General features: G+C 47.2%; 1 protein-coding gene across 1 annotated transcript in view; it reads left to right on the forward strand.

Annotated features, from left to right (window-relative positions):
* Positions 1-25,342, forward strand: part of TECTA (tectorin alpha) — a 111,279-nt gene that overhangs the window by 34,338 nt on the left and 51,599 nt on the right. Inside the window, exons 11-13 of the mRNA XM_070399891.1 lie at positions 701-1,302; positions 7,726-8,287; positions 20,540-20,739. Coding sequence (XP_070255992.1) covers positions 701-1,302; positions 7,726-8,287; positions 20,540-20,739 — 1,364 coding nt within the window. The remainder of the gene's footprint in view (positions 1-700; positions 1,303-7,725; positions 8,288-20,539; positions 20,740-25,342) is intronic.

Genomic DNA, 25,342 nt, shown 5'->3' on the forward strand with positions numbered 1-25,342 from the left:
CGCTATGGCTTTTATCAAACTCACTGTGCTGTCAAATAACAGAACACACATAGTACACACATGCATGCACACATACACACATGTGTACATGCTTGCACACCTGTTCATGTACACATATACACATGCACACACCCATACACGCATGCACACACTCACATACGCACATACACACACGCACATACTCACATACACATGCACACACTCACATGTACATGTGCACACACATGCATACTCACACACCTACACATGCTAACACACATGCACACACTCACGCCCACATGTGCTCATACCCACACATGTACACACTCACATATACACATGCTTGCACTCACATATACACATGCACACACTCACATGTACACATGCATGTGCTCACACCCACATATGCACATGCTCATGTACACACATACACATATGCATATGCTCACATGCACATGTGCACATGCTCCCATACACATGCATGCATGTGCTCCCATACACACGCTCACATATGTGCACATATATACACTCACATACACATATGCACATGCACACACTCATGTGCACACATGCTCTCATACACATGCATGCATGTGCTCACATACACATGCTCACACACACACATGCGCACACACATACACACATGCATGCTGATGAGTGCACCCACACTCTGTGACCTCTGTCCCTTTCTCAATCCTGTCTTCTCCTTGACCACCTGCAGCTCTGGACTGCCCGGAGAACAGCCACTTTGAGGAATGCATGACCTGTACAGAGACCTGCGAGACGCTGGCCCTGGGCCCCATCTGTGTGGACAGCTGCTCGGAGGGGTGTCAGTGCGACGAGGGCTATGCCCTGCAAGGCAGCCAGTGTGTTGCCCGGAGCGAGTGTGGCTGCAACTTTGAGGGGCACCAACTTGCCACAAACCAGACCTTCTGGGTGGACCTGGACTGCCAGATCTTCTGCTACTGCAATGGCACGGACAACAGCGTCCACTGCGAGACCGTCCCCTGCAAGGATGATGAGTACTGCATGGAGGAGGGCGGCCTGCACTACTGCCAGCCCCGCACCGATGCCTCCTGCATCGTCTCAGGCTACGGCCACTACTTGACCTTCGACGGCTACGCCTTTGACTTCCAGACCAGCTGCCCACTCATCCTGTGCACCACAGGAAGCAGGCCGAGCGCAGAGTCAGTCCCCAAGTTTATTGTCACGGCCAAGAACGAGGACCGGGACCCATCACTGGCCTTGTGGGTCAAGCAGGTGGATGTGACCGTGTTTGGCTACAGCATAGTGATTCACAGGGCCTACAAGCACACTGTGCTGGTGAGTAGTCACAGGCCAGAGCCCAGGACGGGGGTGGTGGGGACAGGAGGACAAGGGTTCTTGGTCAGTAAGCCCAGTTGTGGCTGCACTAGGCTGATTCAGAATCCAAGGAAAAGCCCAGAGAGGATGTTAGCGTGGTTGGGGCCGGAGATGGTCTGTCTCTTTATCTTACAGATAAAGGAGGCTGAGCCTCAGAGAGGAAAATGATCGTCCCAGGTTACAGCCACCTAACGAGGCACCAGCCCCACAGGGGGCACCTTTCGTGCTGTGGCCGAGTGCTGGAAAGAGCTCAGACCTCGATTCAAATGCTAGCGTCTCCACTGCGTGCCTTGGGCAGTCACTCTGTCTGGCAAGGAGAACACGTGCTCAGCACAGATTGGGCACCTAATGTGGTCCTACTGTCTCACCCACATCCTTCCCTCTTTCAGGACCAGAATGATGTTTGTCTGCTCTGGCCTCTGACCCCCTCGCCCCGTCCCCTCTTAGCTCTCATGGGATTGGGGAGCTCAAGAGTCTTGTAAGCATTCGGAGGCCTCGGGGCTCTCCCACGGGCCTGTTCATGAGGCCTTGGTTTCCTCCTTCTGTCCTCCCCACCTTTTCATTCCCTGGTCCATGAAGGGAGGAGCAGCAGGACCTGAGGAGTTCCGTACACTCCTGGGCCCACCTAGGACATCAGAGGAGCGGTAGGCCCTGCCTCAGGCAAGGCCTTGCTCTGGGCATCACTTGGACACAAACAAGCCAGCCGACAGCCGCTGGCTGAGCATTTTGGAGGGTCTGGTTTAGGATGTTCGACTTTCTCCATCACCCTTATTCTTCTCCTCTGTGCTTCTCCTAACAGCTGGTTACCGTCTCCGTTATTGCTTTAATCATACTGTATTTTTTGTGATGTTCATCTCTAGCTCACTCAGTTCTAACTGTGGGCTTCTTGAGCACAAGAAGCACACCTAATGAATCTTTATGTTAAATGGAATGACAACATTTGTCGAGTGAGTGAGTGAGGTGACAGAAAAGGCTTTTCTTCCAGGGTTCCTCTGACTGCCATGTTGCTGCTGGTCACATTTACAGCAATCTGGGAGGTTAAATTGCCTCTGGGGCCATTAGAAATATATTGGATTCTTTGCTTTTAGCCACATAAAGTTTCCAGCAGCTGTCTGGACAGGTTAAGCTGAGTACAGAACTTCCCTCTAACCCATTGTCATCACATGTGTTAAGCATGTCAGTCATTTTGCCCAAGTGACTTGACCTTTTCTCTCATTTGATGTATCGCTTCCCTTCGATTTATAATTTTTTATAAATTTATTTTTACTCTTAATTTTATTTTTCAATTATAGTTTACTCTCTATATTATTTTATGTTGGTTCAGGTGTACAACATACTGGTTAGAAATACTTCACATATATCCCCCGATACTTCCTGTACCCTCCTGGCACCACACAGAGTTCTCACTCCGCGACTGGCTGTCCCTGCACTGAACTTTACACTCTGTGACTGTTCTGTAACTACCAGTCTCTACTCCTCAACCCCTCAACTCTGTCGCCCAGCCCCACCCCTCTCCTCTGGCAACTACCAGCCCATTCTCTGTATGTGTTAGTTTGTTCCCTTTTTTTGTTCTTTAGATTCCACAGGCAAGTAAGTTCATATGGTATTGCCATTCTCTGACTTATTTCACTTGCTATAATACCCTCTAGGTACATCCATGCTGTCGCACATGCTAAGATTTTATTAATTCTTACCAGCAAGTAATATTTCATTATGTCTGTACCACCGCTTTTTTATCCACTTGTTTATTGATGGGCACTTGGGTTGCTCCCATACCTTGGCTATTGTAAATAACTCTGCAGTGAATATAGAGGTGCATGTATTCTGAGTCCATGGGATACACATATATGCATTTAAGTTATTTGGTTAATCTCTTCCCACCTCTGCCTTCCCTCTGAGATTTGTCAATCTGTTCCATGCTTCTCTGTCTCAGAATCTGTTTTGTTCATCAGTTTATGTTGTTCTTTAGATTCCACATATGAGTGAGATCATGTGATACTTGTCTTTCTCTGACTGGCTTATTTCACTTAGCATGATATTCTCCAGGTCCCTCCATGCTGTCTGAAAGAGTAAGAGATCCTTTTTTCACTGCTGCATAGTATTCCATGGTGTAAATGTACCACAGCTTTTTATCCACTCATCTACTGATGGGCACTTGGGCTGTTTCCAGATCTTAGCTATTGTAAATTGTGCTGCTATGAACATAGGGGTGCATGCATTCTTTCTGATTGGTGTTTCTGGTTTCTTAGGATGTATTCCTAGAAGTGAGAATGCTGGGTCAAATGGGAGTTCCATTTTTAATTTTTTGAGGAAACTCCATAGTGGCTGCACTAGTCTACATGCCCACCAGCAGTGACTAGGGTTCCTTTTTCTCCTCACCAGCACTTGTATGTTGATTTGTTGATGTTAGCCATTCTGACAGGTTGTGAGGTGATACTTTAGTGTCATTTTAATTTGCATCTCTCTGATGATTAGTGACTTTGAGCATTTGCATATGTCTCTTGGCTGTCTATATGTCCACTTTGGAGAAGGGTCTATTTAGGTCCTTTGCCCATTTTTCAATTGGATTGTTTGTCTACCTTTTGTTAAATTGTATGAGTTCCTTATATATTCTGGATATTAATCCTTTATCAGATGTATCATTGGCAAATATGTTCTCCCATAGAGTGGGTTCCCTTTTTATTTTGTTGATGGTTTCTTCTGCTGTGCAGAAGCTTTTTAGTTTGATGTAGTCCCATTTGTTTGTTTTTGCCTTTGTTTCCTTTGCCCTAGGTGAAGATACTGCTATGTGAGATGTCTGAGATTTTGTTGCTTATAGTTTCTTCTAGGATTTTTATGGTTTCATGATTTACATTTAAGTCTTTATCCATTTTGAGTTTATTCTTGTGTATGGTGTAAGTTGGTGGTCTAGCTTCATTTTTTTCATGTATCTGTTCAATTTTCTCAGTATCATTTATTGAAAAGACTGTCTTGACTTCATTGCATGCTCTTGCCTACTTTGTCAAATATTAACTGAGTGTAATGGCTTGGGTCAATTTCTGGGGTCTCTGTTCTGTTCCATTGATCTATATGCCAGTTCTTGTGCCAGTACCAGGCTGTTTTGATTACAGTGGCTTTGTAGTATAACTTGATATCTGGTATTGTGATCCCTCCAACTTTATTCTTCTTTCTTAAGATTGCTGTGGCTATTCTGAGTCTTTTTGTTTGTTTGTTTTCATATAAATTTCTGGAGTATTTCTTCTAGTGAAATATGCTGTTGGTATTTTATAGGGACTGCATTAAATCTATAGATTGCTTTGGGTAATATGGACATTTGAATAATATTAATTCTACCAATCCATGAACATGGTATATTCTTCCATTTGTTTTATGTCTTCCTCTGTCTCTTTTTTCAATGTCCTGTAAATTTCTGAATAGATATTTTTTACCTGCTTGCTTAAGTTTATTCCTAAGTATCTTAATTTTTTTTTGTTCTAATGGTAAATGGGATTGTTTGTTTAGTTTCTCTTTCTGAGAATTTATTATTGGTGTATAAAAATGCAACCAATTTCTGGATTTTAATTTTGTATCCCGCTACATTGCCTAATTCATTTATTAAATCTAGTTTTTTGGTCGAGTCTAGGGTTTGTTATGTACAATATCATGTCACTTACAAATAGTGATAGTTTTACTTCCTCCTTTCCAATTTGGATGCCTTTTAGGTTTTCCCTTCTCTGATCTATGTGGCTAAGACTTCCAGTACTATCTACATATATAAAGATCCAGGGGCCGTCACATCCGAAAACCAAACGGATGACCAAACAGGCTGAGTGGGACAACAAGGCCGGCATTGGGCTTAGTGAGGGACGACCAAACGACTGAACAAGCAGGCTGCATGGGGCTACCAGGCCGGAAGGGGGGTTAGTGAGGGATGACCAAACAACTGAACAAGCAGGCTGCATGGGGAGACCAGGCCAGCAGGGGGGCAGTGAGGGGCAATCAGGTCAGCAGAGGGGGGCAGTGAGGGGCGACCAGGCCATCAGGGGGGCAGTTGGGGGTGACCAGGCTGACAGGGGGGGGGCAATGAGGGGCAACCAAGCCAGCAGGGTGGGGCAGTTGGAGGCGACCAGGCCAGCAGGGATGGCAGTTGGGGGCAACCAGGCTGGCAGGGGGGGCAGTGAGGGGCAACCAGGCCAGCAGAGGGGGGGCAGTGAGGGGTGACCAGGCTGGCAAGGGTGGCAGCTGGGGGCAACCAAGCCAGCGGGGGTGCAGTTAGGGGAGACCAGGCTGGCAAGGGGCAGTTAGGGGCAACCAGGCCAGCAGAAGGGGGCTATTGGGGGCAACCAGGCCAGCGGGGGTGGGGGGGCGTAAGGGGCGACCATGCTGGTGGGGTACAGTTAGGGGTGACCAGGCCAGTAGGGAGGGGAGTTGGGGGTGACCAATTTGGCAGGGGGGCAGTTGGGGGTAACCAGGCCGGCAGGGGGGCAGTTAGGGGCAATAAGGTTGGCAGGCAGAGGCAGTTAGGGGTGATCAAGCTGTCAGGGGGGCCAATTAGGGGTTATCAAGCAGGCAGGCAGGTGAGCAATTAGGAGCCAGCGGTCCTGGATTGTGAGAGGGATGTCCGAGGGGTCCCGGATTGGAGAGGGTGTAGGCTGGGCTGAGAGGATCCCCCCCCCACCGTGCACGAATTTCATGCACTGGGCCTCTAGTCCTATATAATAAGACCCTAATATGCAAATCGACTGAACTGCAGAACGACTGGTCACTGTGACGTGCACTGACCACCAGGGGGCAGATGCTCAATGCAGGGGGCAGCTCCTGTGTTGATCGTGTGTCCCCTGAGTGGGAGGTGACCAGCAGCAGCAATTGGGGGTGGGGCTGGCCAGCAGATGGTGCCAGGCTGCCAGCCAAGGCCAGTGCCAGCGGGTGGGAGGGGGTGATTATCCCACCCGCTGGTCACCCCACAGATGGTTCTGATTGCCGTCCAGGCCTAAGGACCATACCCTATATATTGGGAATAGTCTCTTAGATTTAAAAATTAAAACCTGGCAAGGCTACTCTAGCACTTAAAAAACAGTACGATGCAGCGATGACATGCATGGACTCTGGCTTGCACATTTTGTGGTCAACCCTGATTCTGGCACTTATAACTGTGTGACAAAGCCAATTACTTAATTTCTCTCTGCTTCAGTTTTGCACCCATAAGATGGGGAAAATGATAATATTGCCTCAGAAGGATCATGTTATGTACCACATTTTATAATCAGGTCAAACAAATGTAGCTGCCCATACAACAGCAAGATGCCTTTCACCTGTATGAAAAGTATGGTCACTGGTGCATGCAGCATCGGGCTTGCAAGAGGGATATCTGACTGCTGGTTTAGGCCCAACATCTCCCGAGGGGTCCTGGATGGACCTCCAACCGCCGCCCCCATGCACGAATTTCATGCACCAGGCCTCTAGTGTTGAATAAGAGTGGTACAAGCAGACATCCCTATCTTGTTCCTGTTCTTAGGGGAGATGGTTTTAGTTTTTGCCCTTTGAGTGTGGTGTTGGTTGTAGGTTTGAAATATATGGCCTTTATTGTGTTGCTGTTTGATCCCTCTATTCCCACTTCACTGAGAGTTTTTGTCAAAAATGTATGTTAGATTTTGTCTAACACTTTTTTTGCATCTATTACATGTTCATGTGATTTTTGTCTTTCAATTTTTTTATGTGCTATATCACATTTATTGATTTGTGAATATTGCACCAGCCTTGCATTCCTGGAATAAATCCCACGTTGTCATGGTGTATGATCTTTTTAATATATTGCTAGATTCAATTTGCTAATAATTTGTTGGGGATTTTAGAATCTATATTCATCAGGAATATTGACCTGTAATTCTCTTTCTTTGTAGTATCTTTATCTGTGTGTCTTTATCTGCAGTGTTGTTATATATCTGTGGAATTAGGATAATTCTTGCCTCATAAAAAGAGCTTGGAAGTGTTCTTCCTCTTGGGTTTTTGAAATAGTTTGAGGAGTATAGGTGTTTTAGTTCTTATTTGAATGTTTGGTAAAACTCCCCTGTGAAGCCATCCGGACCAGGGCTTTCGTTGGCTGGGAGGTTTTTGATTACTGCTTCTATTTCATCAGTTATCATTGGCCTACTCAGGTTTTCTGATTCCTCCTGATTCAGTTTTGGAGGATTGTAGTTTTTTAGGAATTTGTCCATTTCATCCACATTGTCCAGCTTGTTGGCATATAGTTGTTCAGAGCTGACGGACATAAACAACACAAAATGCAGAGATTGTCTTCAGCCTGCTCAGGTCACTCTCTTAGATGACCTCTCTGAAGACTCATCACTAGGAGAAGAGCTGGGTGGTCTCTGCAATTTCTCTACTTCAACCCTCTTTCTCTTGCAGGTCAACAATGAACGGCTGTATCTCCCTTTGAAACTGGGTCAAGGGAAGATAAATATCTTTTCCTTTGGCTTCCACGTGGTGGTGGAGACAGATTTTGGCCTGAAGGTCGTGTATGACTGGAAGACCTTCCTGTCAATCACAGTCCCACGGACCATGCAGAATGGCACCTCCGGTTTGTGTGGCCGCTATAACGGCAACCCCGACGACGACCTGGAGATGCCCATGGGGCTGCTTGCATCCAGCATCAATGAGTTTGGGCAGAGCTGGGTGAAGAGGGACACCTTCTGCCAGGTGGGCTGTGGGGACCGCTGCCCCTCCTGTGCCAAGGTGGAAGGCTTCTCCAAGGTGCAGCAGCTGTGCAGCCTGATCCCCAACCAGAACGCGGGCTTTACCAAGTGTCACAGCAAAGTCAACCCCACCTTCTTCTACAAGAACTGCCTGTTTGACTCCTGCATCGATGGGGGCGCGGTGCAGACGGCCTGCAGCTGGCTGCAGAACTACGCCAGCACCTGCCAGACACAGGGGATCGCTGTGACCGGCTGGAGGAATTACACATCCTGCTGTGAGTCCTCCCCCTTATCTTGCCTTGTGTCTTGATTGGTGTGGACATGCCAGTCTTCCATCTCCATAGGCGACAGAGAAAACTGACTAAAGCAATTTAAGGATAAGCACTTTAGAATTGAGTTTATTGTCTGAAAAGACATGTATAACCTCCCAGAGCCTTCATGTCTTTATCTATAAGGTTGAGTTAATATCACTTATTTCATATGTTGCTCTGAGGATGAAATAAAATCATTTACTTTTTTCTTTTTTAAAAAAATATTACTTTATTATTTTAAAAAACCTTTATTTTTCAGGTATGGTTGACATACAATATTATATTAGTTTCAGGTGTACAATATAGTAATTAGGCATTTATATAACTTACAGAGAGATCCCCCAATAAATCTATTACCCATCTGACACAATACATAGTTATTATAATATTTTTTACTATATTACCTTTGCTATAATTTACATCCCCTTGACTATTTTGTAACTATTAATTTGTACTTTTTAATCCCTTCTCCTTTTTCACCCATTCCCCCAAACTCCCCTCCCATCTGGCAACCATCAAAGTGTTCTCTGTATCTATGACTTCATTTCTGATTTGTTTGCTCACTTATTTTGTTTTTGAGATTCCATATATTAGTGAAATATTAGGTTTTTTATTTCTCTGTCTGAATTATTTCATTCAGCATAATACACTCTAGGTCCATTCATGTTTTTGCACATAGTAAGATTTCATTCTTTTTTAGGGCAGCATTATATCCATTGTATATATGCACCATTTATTCTTTAGACATTCATCTATTGATGGACACTTAGGTTGCTTTCATATCTTGGCTATTTTAAATAACGCTACAATGAACTTATGGATGCATATGTTTTTGAATTGATGTTTTGGGTTTCTTTTGGATATAATACCCAGAAGAGAAATTGCTTGGTCCTTCTTTGTCCCCTTTTATAGATTTTGTTGTAAAGTCTGTTTTGTCTGGTGTAGGTATTGCTTCCTGAGCTTTTCTTGTGCTTCCATTTGCATGAAATATATTTTACATTCATTCACTTTCCATCTGTGAGTCTTTTAATCTGAAGTGGGTCTCTTTTAGGCAGCATATGTAAGGGTCTTGTTTTCTTATCCCTTCAGCCACCCTGTGTTTTTTTATTGGAGCATTTAATCTTTATATTTAAGGTAATTGTTTACAGATATATAGTTATTGCCATTTTATTATTCATATTTTTAATATTTTTCTTCTTCTTCTTAAAGAAGACCCTTTAACATTTCATGTAATACTGGTTTGGTGTGATGTACTCTTTTAGTGGTGTGTCTGGGTAGCTCTTTGCCTGTCCCTCAGTTCTAAATGAGCGCTTTGCTGGGCAGAGTAACCGCGATTGCTTCTCTTCACTTTGAATGTTTCGTACCAGTCCCTTTTGGCCTGCAAAGTTTCTGTTGAGAGATAAGTTGGAAGCCCCTTGTAGGTAACTAACTGCTGTTCTCTTGCTGTTTTTAGAATTCTCTCTTTGTCTTTAACCTTTGGCGTTTTAATTATGATGTGTCTTGGTGTAGAACTTTGGGTGCATCTGTTTTGGGACTCTACACTTCCTGTGCTTATATGTCTATTTTCTTCACCATACTAGGGAAGATTATCATCATTATTTATTCCAATAGGTTTACAATTCCTTGCTCTCTCTCTTCTTCTGGGACCCCTATGATGCAAATATTGGTACAATTGATGTTGTCCCAGAGGCCCCTTAAGCCATACTCATCTGTGTGTTTTTTTTAAAATATGCATTTATTGATTTTAGAGAGAGGAAGGGAGAGAGGGAGATAGAAACATCTGTGATGAGAGAGAATCACTGATCGGCTGCCTCTTGCATGCCCCCTGTTAGGGATCAAGGCTGCAACCCGGGCATGTGCCCTGACTTGGAATCAAACCTGTGCTCTCTTGATGCATGGGTCAGTGCTCAACTACTGAGCCACACAATCTGGGATATCCTCATCATTTTTTATTGTTTCCTTTTTGCCATTCTGATTGGAGTATTCTGCTACCTTACCTTCCAAATTGCTGATTCTGTCTCTGCTTCATCTAATCTATTGTTGATCCCCTCTAATGTATTCTCCATTTCAGCTATCGTAGGTTTCATTTCTGACTGGTTCTTTTTATGTTTTTATCTCTAATTTTATGTTTCCTATCTCTTTGTTATTGAAGTTCTCTCTAGATCATTGAGCATCCTTATAACCTGTGTTTTGAACTCTGCATCTGGTAGATTGCTTGTCTTTATTTTGTTTAGTGTTTTTGTTTTTGTTTTTTTCGGAATTTTGTTCCGTTCTTTCATTTAGGTCATGTTTCTGTGCCTCCTCATATTGACTGTCTCTCTGTGTTTCTATGCATTAGGTAGAGCTGCTACATCTCCTGTTTTTGGTAGAGTGGCTTCATGTAGTAGGTGTCCTGTGGAGCCCAGTGGCACAGTCTCCCTGGTCACCTGAGCCAGGTGTTCCAGATGTGTCCCTTGTGTGGGTGAGAGTGCCTTTCTGATGTAATTTATGCTGGATTGATCTTGGCTGGTTGCTCAGGATGATTGTTTGTGAGGACTGGCCATTACTATAGCAGAGGAGTAGCTGGGTAGGGGCTGACCCTATGAAGCAGGATTCACTTCATTAGGGCTCTGGTGGCTGCCCTCTGAGTGTATCATTTGTGGAGGTGGTGCTCTGGTGTGGTCTAAATCTGGCCACCCTATGTTGGTTCTGGAGCCTCTAGGTGGAGGCTCTGGTGCAGGCCGAGGTCGGTTGCTGCCTGTGCCCTGCTCGGGGCCACTTGGTATAAGCCATAAAGTTATCTGCAGATGGTTGCCACTTGTCCTGGGCTTGCAGGTGCCTGGAGAGCCTAAGCTGTGAACTGAGGCTGCAGCTAGAGCCAGGCTGGGGGCTGCATATCAAGACATGGGGCATTCTGAGGCCAGATGCTGCTTGTTTGGGGTTTGTGAAACTTTGAGAGGTTTTAGGAAAATCTCACAACATGAACCAACATAGCCTATTTGTAAGGAAAGGCCCCCGGAGGCAGGTTGGGTGGACCTGCAAGTTGGGTGGGATAAGGTCTCAGGGAGTCACCAGGGCAGGACAAACAGTTTTAGCTAGGTTAATGGAGACTCAGATATGATCCCAAATGCCAGTGCAGGCTGGGTGGGGAGAGGGATCAACAAAGGAACAATTGCCTCTGCCAGCACTTATGTCTGGGACAAAACTACTCCAGTCCTCGTCCTGAAACCAGACAATTCAGTCCCTCCTCATATGTCCCTGTCAAGCTGCTGCCCCAGCGCTGGAGCTTGGAGTGAGATGGTCAGTAAGTCTATGTGTGTGTCCTTTAAGAGAAACTGCCTGGGACTCAAGCAGCCTCTATCTCACTCAGTCACCTTGGAGCCTGGTGTGGGACTAGGGCTCCTCGCTTCTCAGGGGGGATCTCGGCCAATGGGATGTCCCTCCTGATTCTTATCTGCCGTAGATGGGTGTGGGACCAGCTCCATCTGTCTGTCTTAATGTGGCTTCTTCTGTATGTTCTTACGTTGTAGGACTTCAGGAAGTTCTGAACAATGGCTGTTCTGTAGTTCAGTTGTAATTTTTATGTGGTTGTGAGCTGCAGCAAGCACAGCATTTACCTGTTCCACTAGCTTGAACCAATCATTTATATAAAACACAGAGCATGCCCAGCCAGTGTGGCTCAGTGGTTGAGCATCAACCAGGAGGTCACACGATTCCAGGTCAGGGGTGCTCAGGAGGCAGTGGTCAATGATTCTCTCATCATTGATGTTTCTATTTTTCTCTCCCTCTCCCTTCCTCTCTGAAATCAATAATATTTATATTTTTTCAAATTCTAACAAAGGACTGATAGGGAAAGAGTTAGTCAGTAGGTTAATTAGTTAGTTATCTCTATTACCTCATGGGCCCATTGTTGTACTATTAATATATAGGCTTTCTCTAGTGTGTTATTCTATCTATTTGATTTATATATGTCATGTATCAGACTCTGTGCTTATGACACACAGCAAGGTGTTGAGGGCATTAGAAACAGACTGAGAGCCCCTGGATTCTAGACTTGCTCTATCCTTGGAGCATTTCGCTCTTCCTCCCTGGTTCTTAGTCTTCCCCTCTCCCCTGATAATGCTGTGATAAAGCTGTTGTCTACACCCTTTATGCTACAGAAACATCAGGAGGATAACATTATGTCGTTGAGAGCACAGCAGCACATTCTGTGCATGCTAAATGGTATTCTTATTATATCAGTGGCTTGCTCTGAGCCAATCCCTGTGCTGAACACTTCATCAACATTATCTTATTTATTCTCTTCAGTGACCCAATTAGTTGGTAAAAACCCGAGACTCTGAGGAATTATGTAACTTGCCTAAAGTTATACTATCTCAGTGGCAAAGTCTGAATTTGACCTTTTTATCCCCAAAGCTTATGCTCTCAGCCCATACACTGTACTGGTATACTATGTACTGAAACAATTTGCCTTCATGTAACACATTGTACTAGGAAAAGGGCTGGAGGAGAAACCACTCTCGGTCTTGGGCAACCTGCCTTAGTGTGTTTGCCCATCTCAGCCTCATCAGCTGCCCCGGATTTCCTCTAGACCGAGCTGTGTAAAGAGGCTACAGGTTGATGCTGGATGCAGAGGGCTCTAAATAAGTGATAAGCCTGGTTCCCGGAGAACACACTCCCTTTGCATTCTGGAAAAGGGAGATTTGGATGAAAACCCAGGAACAGTGTTATAGTTTCATACTCCTGCAGTTCATTTATATTCCACATAATGAGGTTTATGTAGCGTGTGGGAGGCAATGGGGAGAGGGAGAGAAATATGTTAATAGCATTTCATCCATAATTGGCCCCAGAGTGAGGCGCTGGAGTAATGATGCCAGGAGTGTCTGTCACACTCATTGGCCTCTGTGACTTCAGTAGAATAAATAGGCAACAAAAAGCCAGGGTCCGGATAAACCCCAGAGCCGCCGTGGGTTCATCAGGTCAGCATCAGGCTGTGGTGCCGGGGCCTCGAACGGGTGCACGTGGGGAAAGAGTTTTAAGGACACTGCCTGCTCCATCTTGAGACCCACTGCAAGGAGCCCCTTCCCTGCACCCGGCACGCGAGACTGAGCTGCTCTCCAGGATGGCTGGGATGGGCGCAGGCACAGTGTATGCCACACCATGGCTTCCAGCTGCAGGGAGCAGATGTCATGGGAAGAATTGTTCTTGAGGGGGCTAATGCCAGGGACTCGCATCTTCAATATGGGTCTCATTTTTGTCACTTATGAGGAGGAAAAGGAATGAGTTAGCAAGCCCATGTGCCAGTCCCTCTGCAGAGCTTGGGCCCATGGGGCTAACCATAGTGCAGGATGAGGAAGCAGTTTAGAGAGGTGATTTCATGAAGGATCTGAAGACCATTTTCCTGTCCTTCTGCCCTCCTTCCAGCACCCTTTCTTCCCCTCCTTGAAGTTTTTTCCGGACTCCAGTTGCATCCTCGGTATGTAGCATGGAGAGCTGGGCCCAAGGCCCACAGCGCAGAATTCTCACCTCGGCCTGGGACCCCATCCCAGTCCCCGCCGTCTGCTTCCTAGCACCCATTGCAAGAGGGTCAGCCTGCCCCTCCTTGGCTCCCTGGACAGGGAAAAAGGCCGAAAAGGAGGACCCGGAGAGATGGTGTCAGTGACTGGCACAAGGAAAAGCTGAAATAAGAGACAAAATTATAATTCAAAGACAGTATGTGGGTGAGGATGGGGAGTAGACACATTGGGGGCAGCTTCGTTTTCCATTTCAAACTTAAAAAGCAGAGAAAATCTGTGAGAGAACAAGCTCAGCCGTTCAGTCTGAGAGATCAGAGAGCAGAGACTGTCTTGAGAACCCTTGTTTGTAACCAGATTTGATATAAATCCAACCACTGAGAAGTAAAGGCGAGTGAACGCCCCTCCCCCCGCATCCTCCTGAGAACTGGCCCGTCCACACTCCCAAGTGCCATCTGAGAGGCGCTCTCGGGAGGACGGATTAGACCACGTGGCTTCACTGGAGCAGGTGGAGGCGGCTGCTCTTCGTGGCCGGTGCTGGTAGCAGGCCTAGAGATGGAAGTCTGTGCTCAGTTCCTGGTCTGTGACTGCATTAACCCAAGTGGAACATACAGGAAGGGGATGTAAATTGTCTTAATTACTAACCTCTCCTTAAAATTCATTCAACTGAGTCTATCATGCTTTCAAGGGCCTTAAAATGGGGGACTTGCCCAGTTGGCATGGCTCAGTGGTTGAGCATCAACCTACAAACCAGGAGGCCACGGTTCGATTCCTGGTCAGGGCACATGCCCAGGTTTCAGGCTCGATCCCCGGTGTGGGGCATGCAGGAGGCAGCTGATCAATGAGTCTTTCTCCTCATTGATATTTCTATCTCTCTCTCCCTCTCCCTTCCTCTCTGAAATCAATAAAAATATGTTTTAAAAATTAAAATAAAATGGGGGACTTAAAGTACTAGATAGTGAAAGTACAGTAAGTGAAACAATAAGTGCATCAGGTATTTAGCTCTGACCATGTGCCAGGCACTGTTCTAAGTGCTCTATGTGTCTGCACTGCCCACAGCAACCCTGTAGAGGAGCTGCTGGTACTGGTTTCATCCCAGAGGCAGTGTTCTCCCCGGCCCGTCAGGCCCAGGTACTGGGGCGCTGGGGGCTCCCCTGGTGCTGAAGGCATTGCACAGTCTAGAGCAGTGGTTCTCAACCTTGGCTGCACATTAGAATCACCTGGGAATCTTTTTAAAATCCTGATTTCTGGGCCTCATCCTCCGGAAATTCTGTTTCTTTGTTATGGGGTGAGGCCACAACATTAGTAACAAAGCAACAGAATTTCCGGAGGATGAGGCCCAGAAATCAGGATTTTAAAAAGATTCCCAGGTGATTCTAATGTGCAGCCAAGGTTGAGAACCGCTGGTCTAGAGCAGTGATTGGCAAACTGCGGCCCCTTGAGTGTGGCCCTTCCACAAAATACCATGTGCAAGCGCACACGTACAGGGCGATTTGAAACTTCATGGCCACACTCAAGGGGCCAAAGAGCCGCATGTGGCTCGCGAGCCGCAGTTTGCTGACTACTGGTCTAGAGGATGAGGAGTGGGCGGTGTGCACGAGCCACTGTGGGCGTTACATGGGGTGATGTCTCCTGCGCCGGGCCACCAGTGCCTGGTGCCTGGTCAGTGGTCATCAAAGTTGAATATCATTGCCCTAGCCGGTTTGGCTCGGTGGATAGAGCATCGACCTGCGGACTGAAAGGTCCCAGGTTAGATTCCGGTCAAGGGCATGTATCTTGGTTGCAGGCACATCCCCAGTAGGGGGTGTGCAGGAGGCAGCTGATCGATGTTTCTCTCTCATCGATGTTTCTAACTCTCTATCTCTCTCCCTTCCTCTCTGTAAAAAATCAATAAAATATATATTTTTAAAAAGTTGAATATCATTAAATTTTCCCTTTTATCAGTGGCTGCTTCAGAGTCCTGGTTGCAGAGTCTGGTAACTAGGGTTTTTCTGACATAGTTCTCTGCAGGCCCAGTGAGCTTCTGTTGACTGACTAAAGGAAAACCACCACTGCTCCTCCGACAGCGACTGCTCTAAGAGGAGCTATCGCAAGCACCGGGCACTGTTCCAGAAGCTTTGAAAATTGGGCCTCACTTTATCTTGTAACTACGTGATGAGGGAGATGTTATTGCGCCCATTTTACAGATGAGGAAAAGAGGTTTAGAGAGGGCAAGCAACCTGCCCAGGGTGGCACTGCTAGCGGCAGAGCAGGGCTTAGACCAGGCCACTTAGACTCCAAAGCCCTTGTCCATTCTGCCGTATGACATTGCTCTTCAGGAAATCCATGCACCCTGCCCACCTGGGAACAAAGGCCAAACCAGCCCCTGGCCCTGGGAAGAGACACGTCTGTGACCGTGTGGAAGTCCAGATGTCGAGCTGTCACCACTCAGCCCTCATTACTTCATTTGGGTTAAGAAAATCAGTATTCGTAATTCAAAGTTTGTTTTTAAAAATCAAATGTTTATTAACCTCCTTCCATGTGCTTAGCATTGTGGAGGTGCCATGAAAGAAGCAGAAGTATAAAATATGAAGTGTATAGTCTAGTGGCAGAAATGGGACCAGCACATTTGAAACAATAAAGGGCATCTTTAAATCGGTAGCATCTCTCCAGTTGTTGAACTTCAGTCATGTAGTACTGTGGAACTTCAGTCATGAACACTGGAACATGAACAGAAAGACCAGCCAGTCAAAAGGTAAGAAATATAGAAATATGCCCAAACACTGAAGAGAAGTTACTATCAAATAAAGTGGCATTTCAATTCATTGGAGAAAAATAGCTAAATTCCTCCTTCACCCTTCACTCCAAATTAAAATTCAGACAAAACCAAAATTAAGCAAAAAATTCTTAAGCTATGAAAGTACTAGAAAAAACAAAGGAGTTTTTGTTTGGTTGGGTTTGGTAATCTTGCAGTAGGTATACCCTTTTCTAAGCAAAACACCGAAAGCCATAAGGGAAAATCTGATAAATTTGACCACTTTAAAATTTCTACATGTCAAAAACATCATAAAAACAATCAAATGTGTGTCTGAAAAAGCAGAGTCAAATGACAAATGAAAAACATTTAATAACAACTGAATGACAAATATCTATTTTTATAAAGCTATCTCATAATTTAATAAGACAAAATGTGCAAAGGTCATTGAAAGACAGTTAACAGAAAAGGACACACAAATGAGTTATAAACAATGAAAAGATGATGGACCGCACACTGAACACGGATATAACAGATAGAGCATTTTTACTGAGATAAAGTACATACAACAGAACGTATGCATATAAGCCCTTCTAGTGCACACTTCACTGCCCTTAAGTACGTCCATATTGTGCAACCACCACCACCATCCGTTTCCAGAGCTCTTTTCATCTTGCAAAACTGCAACTCCACACCCATTAAACAATAGCCCTCCATTCCCAGCCCCCAGTAACCAGCGTTCGAATTGCTGTCTCTTCGAACTTGAGTACTTTAGATACTACATGTGAGTGGAATCATGTAGTATTTGTCTTTTTATGAGTAGCTTATTTCACTTCGTATAATGCCCTCAAGGTTCATCAATGTTGTAGTGTAATGCAGAACTCCCTTCCTTGTCAAAGCTGAATAATATTCTATTTATGCATATACCACATTCTGTTTATCCATTCATTCATCAATGGGCACTTGGGCTGCTTCTACATTCTAGCTATTGTGAATAATGCTATGAACATGGCTGAACATATATCTTTTTGAGATACTTTTTTTCAAATATTTTTAGTATATACCTAGATGTGGAATTATTGGATCATATGGTAATTTCCATTTTTAATTTTTTGAGGACCTACCATAGTGTTTTCCACAGCAGTGACGCCATTTTACTTTCCATCAACAGTGCACAAGGGTTGTAATTTCTCCACTCTTTGCCAACACTTGCTATTTTCCTGTGTTTTTTTAATGTGTATTTTTTTATTGTTGATAATATTATAGATGTCTCCCCTTCCACCCCCTTTCATCCCCTATTGCCCTTGTCGATGGGCTATGCATATCCTATATAATAAAAGCCTAATATGCTAAGTGTCCAGTCATCTGGTCATCCATTCAACCAATCAAAGCATAATATGCTAATGATATGCTAAGGCCGCTCAACCGCACACTATGATGTGCACTAACTACCAGGGGGCAGACAGTCAACCATTCGACCAGTTGCTATGACGTGTACTGACCACCAGGGTGTAAACCAGCCGTGGGCAAACTACGGCCCGTGGGCCGGATCTGGCCCGTTTGAAATGAATAAAACTAAAAAAAAAAAAAAAAAGACCGTATCCTTTTATGTAATGATGTTTACTTTGAATTTATATTAGTTCACACAAACACTCCATCCATGCTTTTGTCCCGGCCCTCCAGTCCAGTTTAAGAACCCATTGTGGCCCTCGAGTCAAAAAGTTTGCCCACCCCTGGTGTAGATGCTCAAACTGGTAGGTTAGCTTGCTGCTGGGGTGCAGCCAATAGGGACTGAGCAAGACGGCCCAGACACACCCTGGGGCCCTCTTATGGTCCTCCCCAGCTGGCCAACCTCCTATGTCCCTCCCAGCCCTGACCATGCACCAGTGGGGTTGGTGGGCCTGGCCTGTGCCCTCTCACAATCTGGGATCCCTAAGAGTATGTCGGAGAGCTGGTGTCAGCCCCACAGCGGAATGACCAGTCACTATGAAGTGCACTGACCACTAGGGGACAGATGCTCAATGCAGGAGCTGCCCCCTGGTGGTCAGTGCTCTCCCATGGAGGAGTGCCGCTCAGCCACAAGCCAGGTTCACCACTGGTGAGCACAGTGGCAGTGGCGGGAGCCTCTCCTGCCTCCGCAGCTGCACTAAGGATGTCCGACTGCCGGCTTAGGCCCACTCCCCAGCAGTTGGACATCCCCCGAGGGCTCCCGGACTGTGAGAGGGTGCAGGCTGGGCTGAGGGACTCCCCCCCGCACCAATGCACAAATTTCGTGCACCAGCCCTCTAGTAAGTATATAACTTCTTTGGTTTATCTCTTCTCACCCCCCGCCCCCCCAAGGCCACATCAAGGTATGTCAGTCTGTTCCATGCCTTCAAGGCTTCGGGTCTTATTTTATTGGTAAATTTATTTTGTTCATTAAATTCCACAAATAAGTGAAATCATGTGATACTTGTCTTTCTCTAACTGGCTTATTTCACTTAGCATAATGCTCTCCAGGCCCCTCCATGCTGTCTCAAAGGGTAAGAGATCCCTCTCTTCTACAGCTGCATAGTATTCCCTGGTGTAAATGCCCCACAGCATTTTTATCCTGTGTATTAATAGTAGCCATTCTAATGCGTATAAGGTCTCATTGTAGTTTTGGTTTGTATTTCTCTGATCATTAGTGACCTGGGACATATTTTCTGTACTTATTGGTCATTCATATCTCTTCATTCATATGTCTTCTCTGGAGAAATGTCTACTCAGGTCCTGTGCCCACTTTTAAAACAGGTTGTTTGTTTGTTTGTTTGTTTTATTGTTGACTTTTAAGAGTTCTCCATATATTCTGGATGCAATCCCTTGTAGCCACAGCATTGAACTTTTCATATTTCCAAGGGTCAGAAAATTTGGTGATAAACAGTCAGGGCGAGTGTGGGGAAACAGGCCTCCTCCTGCAGCGCTGGGGGGAGGATGACTAGGGCAGCCTCTTTAGAAGGCATGGCAGTGGCATCTGTCGGGAATTTAAATGTACATACCCTTTGACCCAGTAATTTCACTTTCAGGAATTTATTGTACAGGTTCACTTACTCATGAGGGAAAATATATGTACAAGAATGTTCACTGCAGCAGCATCACAAGCACATGAAATATATCATGCAGCAATGCAAATACCAGAATTCAAGGCTAAGTGTTAGCCTTGAATGGAGCAGAAATTCTCACATATTAGTAGTTGTGCTTTCTATATACACCTATTAAAGTAAGTTCCTGCAAAACCCTTAAGCATGCCTGTCTTAATGATGGGCTAACACTTACTGAACACTTCTGGCTCAGCACTGCTCTAAGCACACATCCTGAAGCAGGTGTTACGGACTAAGGAGCTGTGGTCTCTCACATCTGCTCCAGAGCCGATCTCTTCGCCAGAACCCTAACTGCTTTCCATGAAAGCATCTGCATACAGGTGAAACCCATAGCGCAGAGTTGGCAGGGGTCTGCACACACTTCCGTTTGCTGTCTCGGAAACCAAGGCGCTCAGAGGCCCACCATCATAAACTGTCGGGTTAGGATGGAAGTTCTGAGATGAGGGTGCGTTGTTAGTGTTGGCTGAGTGGGGAACTTGATGAAGGCTTGGGTGCGGGTAGGCCGAGAGGGCAGGCAGCGTGCCTAAGGGAGAGCAGTGTGAGTGTCCCAGGCAGGAATGACCGGGCGCCTGCCGGAAGCGGAGATGCCTGCTGGGGGGGTGAGGGGGGGTGGAGGGGGCGCGTTTACACGAGCAGATCAGAGGCTGAGCAGAGGACAAGATTAGTGAGAGCCCTCCGGTTGCCTCCACCTGCTCGCCGGCCCATTATTTAAGCGATCATCAGTCGGGGGCTTTCCAAAAGCAAAGAGGGCGGTCATGGGGAAAGGCGGTCGCGCGCACTCTCCTCCCCGCGCGCCCTCCACGTCCCCGACGGGGAGCCCGGGAGGCCCGCTGTTCCTGACTGTCTGGCCCTGCTTTGTCCTTCGTTGCAGCCGTCACCTGCCCGCCCCACAGCCACTACGAGAGCTGCGTGAGCGTGTGCCAGCCGCGCTGCGCCGCCATCCGCCTCAAGAGCGACTGCAACCACTACTGCGTGGAGGGCTGCCAGTGCGACGCGGGCTACGTGCTCAACGGCAAGAGCTGCATCCTGCCGCACAGCTGCGGCTGCTACGCCGACGGCAAATACTACGAGGTGGGCGCCCGACCCGCTGCCGCCGGTGCCCCGCCCTGGCCCTTCCGCCCTGGCCCTGTGGCTCCGTGGGTAGAGCCCCGGGTTCGCCCTGGATCATCCGGTGAAGGGCGCACACCTCGGTTGCAGGCTCCTCCCCCCGCCCGGAGCCTGTGCGGGAGGCAACCAATCGATGTGCTTCTCTCACATGGCTGTTTCTCTCTTTCTCTCTCTTCCACTCTCCCTAAAAATCAGTGGGAAAACATTAAAAAAAAAAAAAAAAAAAAAGGTGATCCCAATTGGCCGACCTCCGCGCTTTGCTGTGAGGAGTGGGGTGCGCATCTGCAGGGAGGGTCCGCACAGACGCAGAGGCGCTCGCTCGCTGGGAAGTATGGGGCTTGGAAATGCTTTAAGGCCGGTCCCCCCTCCTCGGCAGAGACCGCAGCCGGACCCCTCCTCTCTCCCGCTGCCCTGGCCCCTGGCCTCCTCTCCCGCTGACCTTGGTTTGAGAGCTGCGGAAGCCCTTGGAGGGGTAGGAGCTCTGAGTCCCACATTGGCATTGGCCTCAGCCGAGGACATATTTAACTGGGAAAGAGGGCCTGCGGCTGGCCGAGTGGCTTTGCCTTTTCTGGCGATTGAGGCCCCACAGGAGCAAGCGAAAGCGGTGCCTTTCCTCCCGGGGGTTCCCCAGGGACTCATCTGGACTGCGAAGGCCACGCCCCCACATCTGGCCTTTGCTCCCCTCCACAGAGGGCGCACGCGGGCAGCTCCTTGAGGCATCCTTTGTGCCTATCACTTCGTAGAACATAGGCGCCCACTAAATCGTTTACTTTGTACTTTATAAATTTTACTTATTTATTTTTACACTGAATTAGATTTTATTTTTATTACAGTTGACATGTAATATTACATTAGTTTCAGGTGTACAACCCAGTGATCAGCTATTATACAACTCACTAATGTTCATCTCAGGGAATCTCACCCACCTGACACCATCAGTGCCTCCCACTGTGAGCAGGCAGCTAACAACAGCAATATGGGTGCCGGCTCTTTGCAGATCCCTGTGCTAGAGGTGTTGTTAGGATGATAAAGCATGTTCCCTGCCTTAGGAACTTACTAGTAGCATCTGTTCCAGAGAGGAAAATAAATGCACTTGAAAGAACAAGAAAACTTTGACAAGAAAAAATTACAAGTGAAAAGTAATACTAACCAAATTTAAATTAAAAATAATAGCATTTACAAATTGAATTGAAATGTCTGAGTTGGAAATAAACTAGATAAAAATGAATATTATCTCCTTTTTGTAAAGATGCATTGACTTGTTCGAGAACAACTAATTTACTTTACTTTGGGAATAAGCAAAAGAAATCAATGTTGAAGTGGCCCTCAATTTCACCTTCAGTGGGAAATTTTCTTAAATGTTGTATTAGAAAGACAGGGGAGAGCAGGGTTAAACAGTAGAGCTAATCAAAGATGACTTCTTGGGAGAGATGGGTTTTGCAGTTAGCTCTTAGAAATATTGATAATTGAAAGGAAAAGGCAGAATATGTGGTAGATAAGAATAATAAGTTCCATTTTCTCACAATCTGGGAGAAGAAATAACCAGCTCAAGCCTGAAAACGCAGTGTTATCTCTGCCCCTCCCCCACCTCCCCCGCTGGAGCCTCCTGCCTGCACCCTCGGCAGGGACCCTGGGTGTCAGTGCTCGAAGGAATGATCCTTGGGTTTGATCCTGCTAAAGTGTGGCTTGCGGGGAACATTGAACAATCCATGTCATTACTCTGGGCCTCAGTTGCCGCATCTATGAAATGTGACTAATACCTGCTCAGAGATGACGCTGTGTAAGTAACCCACGCCAGGTGCCTTGCGGCTACATGGCGCCTCGTAGTTCAGTAACTGGTAACTGCTATTGTTACTCTCCTGAGCAGTGTGTTGTAAATAAAAAATCAAGGTGTGTTAATGAAATGATGGGAATAAAAGCCCTTGGAACTCATAGGATAGCTCTTGGCAGCTATCTATCTATCTATATAATAGAGGAATATGCAAATTAGCCAGGATGCCATAATGTCACAACCGAACAGCAGGGACCTGAGGCTGCATGGCACCTGGCCAGGGCGAGGGACTTCAGGCCACGCTCCCTGCCCCACGGGGCTTGACAGGGGACCTCAGGCCGTGCCCCCAGTCTGGCAGGGCTTGACGGGAGACTTCAGGCCATGCCTTCCACCCCCCCAATAGGTGGGGCTTGATGGGGACCTCAGGCCATGCCCCCCGCCCCAGTGCCAGACCAGGGGACCTCAGGCTGTGGCGCCTGCCCACAGTGCGCCCCAGACTCTGACAGGAGGGAGATTTTCATATACATTTTACTAATTTTCTTTCATCTCTGACACTTCTATTATAGAGAAAGGGCAAATAGCAATATTAAAATATTTCCTCTAATTAATTCTCTTTTAATGTACATGAATTACGTGCACCGGGCCACTAGTCCTATCTAATAAAAGAGAAACATGGTAATTAGCCGTACATCTGCTACACTTCCCATTGGCTAATCAGGGCGATATGCAAATTAACTGCCAGACAAGGTGGCGGCCGGCAGCCATGCACTGAAGCGAACAGGGAGGCTTGCTTGCTCCAGTGACTGCGGACTCCAACGTTCCCAGCCTGACTTGCTGGCCTCTCAGCTGCAACTCTAAGCAACTATGTTGCAAATATAGAAGCTAAACAAAACCCCAGAAACCTGTGTTAGTCAGCCGGGCTTCAGCCAGCCGGACCGCAACATTGTATCAAATACAGAAGGTAAATAAAGGCCAGAAACCTGCTTTGAACAGCCGAGGCTTCAGAGCTAAAGCTGGCCCAGAATAAAAAAAAGAAAAAGAAAAAAAGGAGTGGTTGGGAGCTTCAGTCACCCACCAGCCTGAAAATGGCCCTCAGCCCCTCAGCCAGACTGGCCAGGCACCCCAGTGGGGACCCCCACCCTGATCCAGGACACCCTTCAGGGCAAACCAACCGGCCCCCACTCGTGCACCAGGCCTCTATTCTATATAGTAAAAGGGTAATATGCCTCCTGGCACCAGGATCAGCAGAGCAGCGAGGCCTCCTGGCATGGGGATCAGCATGACAGGGGGCAGCGCCCAAACCCCCTGATCGCCCTGCGGCTCTGTGTGTGACAGGGTGCAACGCCCCAACCCCCTGATGGGCCCTGCTCTGTGGGTGATAGAGGGCGGCGCCCCAACCCCCCCGCCCCCACGGGCCCTGCTCTGTGTGTGACAGGGGGCGGTGCCCCAACTCCCCTATTGGCCCTACTCTGTGAGTGACAGGGGGGAGCTCCTCAACCCCCTGATGGGCTCTGCTCTGTGCGTGACAGGGGGTGGCGCCGCAACTTCCCTATCGACCCTGCCTTGAGTGTGACAGGGGGTGGTGCCCCAACCCCCCAATCGGCCCTACCCTGAACGTGACTGAGGGTGGCATCGCAACCTCCCCATCCGCCCTGCTCTGTGCATGACAGGGAGCGGCGCCCCAACTCCCCAATCGGCCCTGCTCTGAGCCCGACCAGGGGCTGCACCTAGGGATTGGGCCTGCCCTCTGCCACCCGGGAGCAGGCCTAAGCCAGCAGGTCATTATCTCCTGAGGGGTCCCAGACTGCTAGAGGGCACAGGATGGGCTGAGGGACCCCCCCTTCCCCCCGAGTGCACAAATTTTTGTGCACCGGGCCTCTAGTCTATATAATAAAAGCCTAAGTGACCGTTATGGCAGAACAACCAGTCACTATGATGCTCACTGACCACCAGGGGGCAGACGCTCAATGCAGGAGCTGCCCCCTGGTGGTCAGTGCACTCCCACAGGGGGAGCACAGCTCAGCCAGAAGCCAGGCTCACAGCTGGCAAGCGCAGCAGAGGTAGCCGGAGCCTCTCCTGCCTCCATGGCAGCGCTAAGGAGCAGTGAGCCAGGCAGTAAGGAGTGAGGGCTCCCAGACTGCAAGAGGGAGCAGGCTGGGCTGAGGGGACCCCCCCACCCCAGTGCAGAATTTTGTGCACCGGGCCTCTAGTTAGTACTATAAACAGTACTCACTGCTTTTCATCAGGAAGTTAGTGAGTTTCCACAATAACTTATATCTGCTAACTCACAAAACAAATGATCCACATTTACTTGTCTCAGTTCAAACAGACTTGGAGGCTTGTTGATTCCACAGATTTCTTTGGAAATGAAGAGAGAGAGCATGGCCAGCCGTTAGCATGGAGGGAGGTCCCCTGGCCACAGCTGCTGAGTCTGATTGAGCTGAGGAGCAGGCCGTGGTGGTCACTGTACTGGGGTGCCATGTCTCCACTTCACTCTCCTGTGGATGAGTACTTACCCTTCATCAGAACCACATGCGGCAGGTTATTTTTCTCTTTCCGTGCATGCACTATTTGACTATTTATCAGAAAGAGCCCAGGCCATCCACTCAGTTATTCTGCCAATCGGAGGCAGCTGGCCCCTAGAATATTCTACGGATCTGGAAGGAGGGAAGACATGGGTCCAGGAATGACCTCATTTTGTGGTTTCATATAAATTTTAAAATTATTTGTTCTAGTTCTATGAAAGATGCCATTGTATTAAATAGGAATTGCATTGAATCGATAGATTTCTTCATG

Source organism: Myotis yumanensis, unplaced genomic scaffold (assembly GCF_028538775.1).
Source record: "Myotis yumanensis isolate MYYU_CA2020_CCGP unplaced genomic scaffold, mMyoYum1.0.hap1 SCAF_19, whole genome shotgun sequence".
NCBI classification, from domain to species: Eukaryota; Metazoa; Chordata; class Mammalia; order Chiroptera; family Vespertilionidae; genus Myotis; species Myotis yumanensis.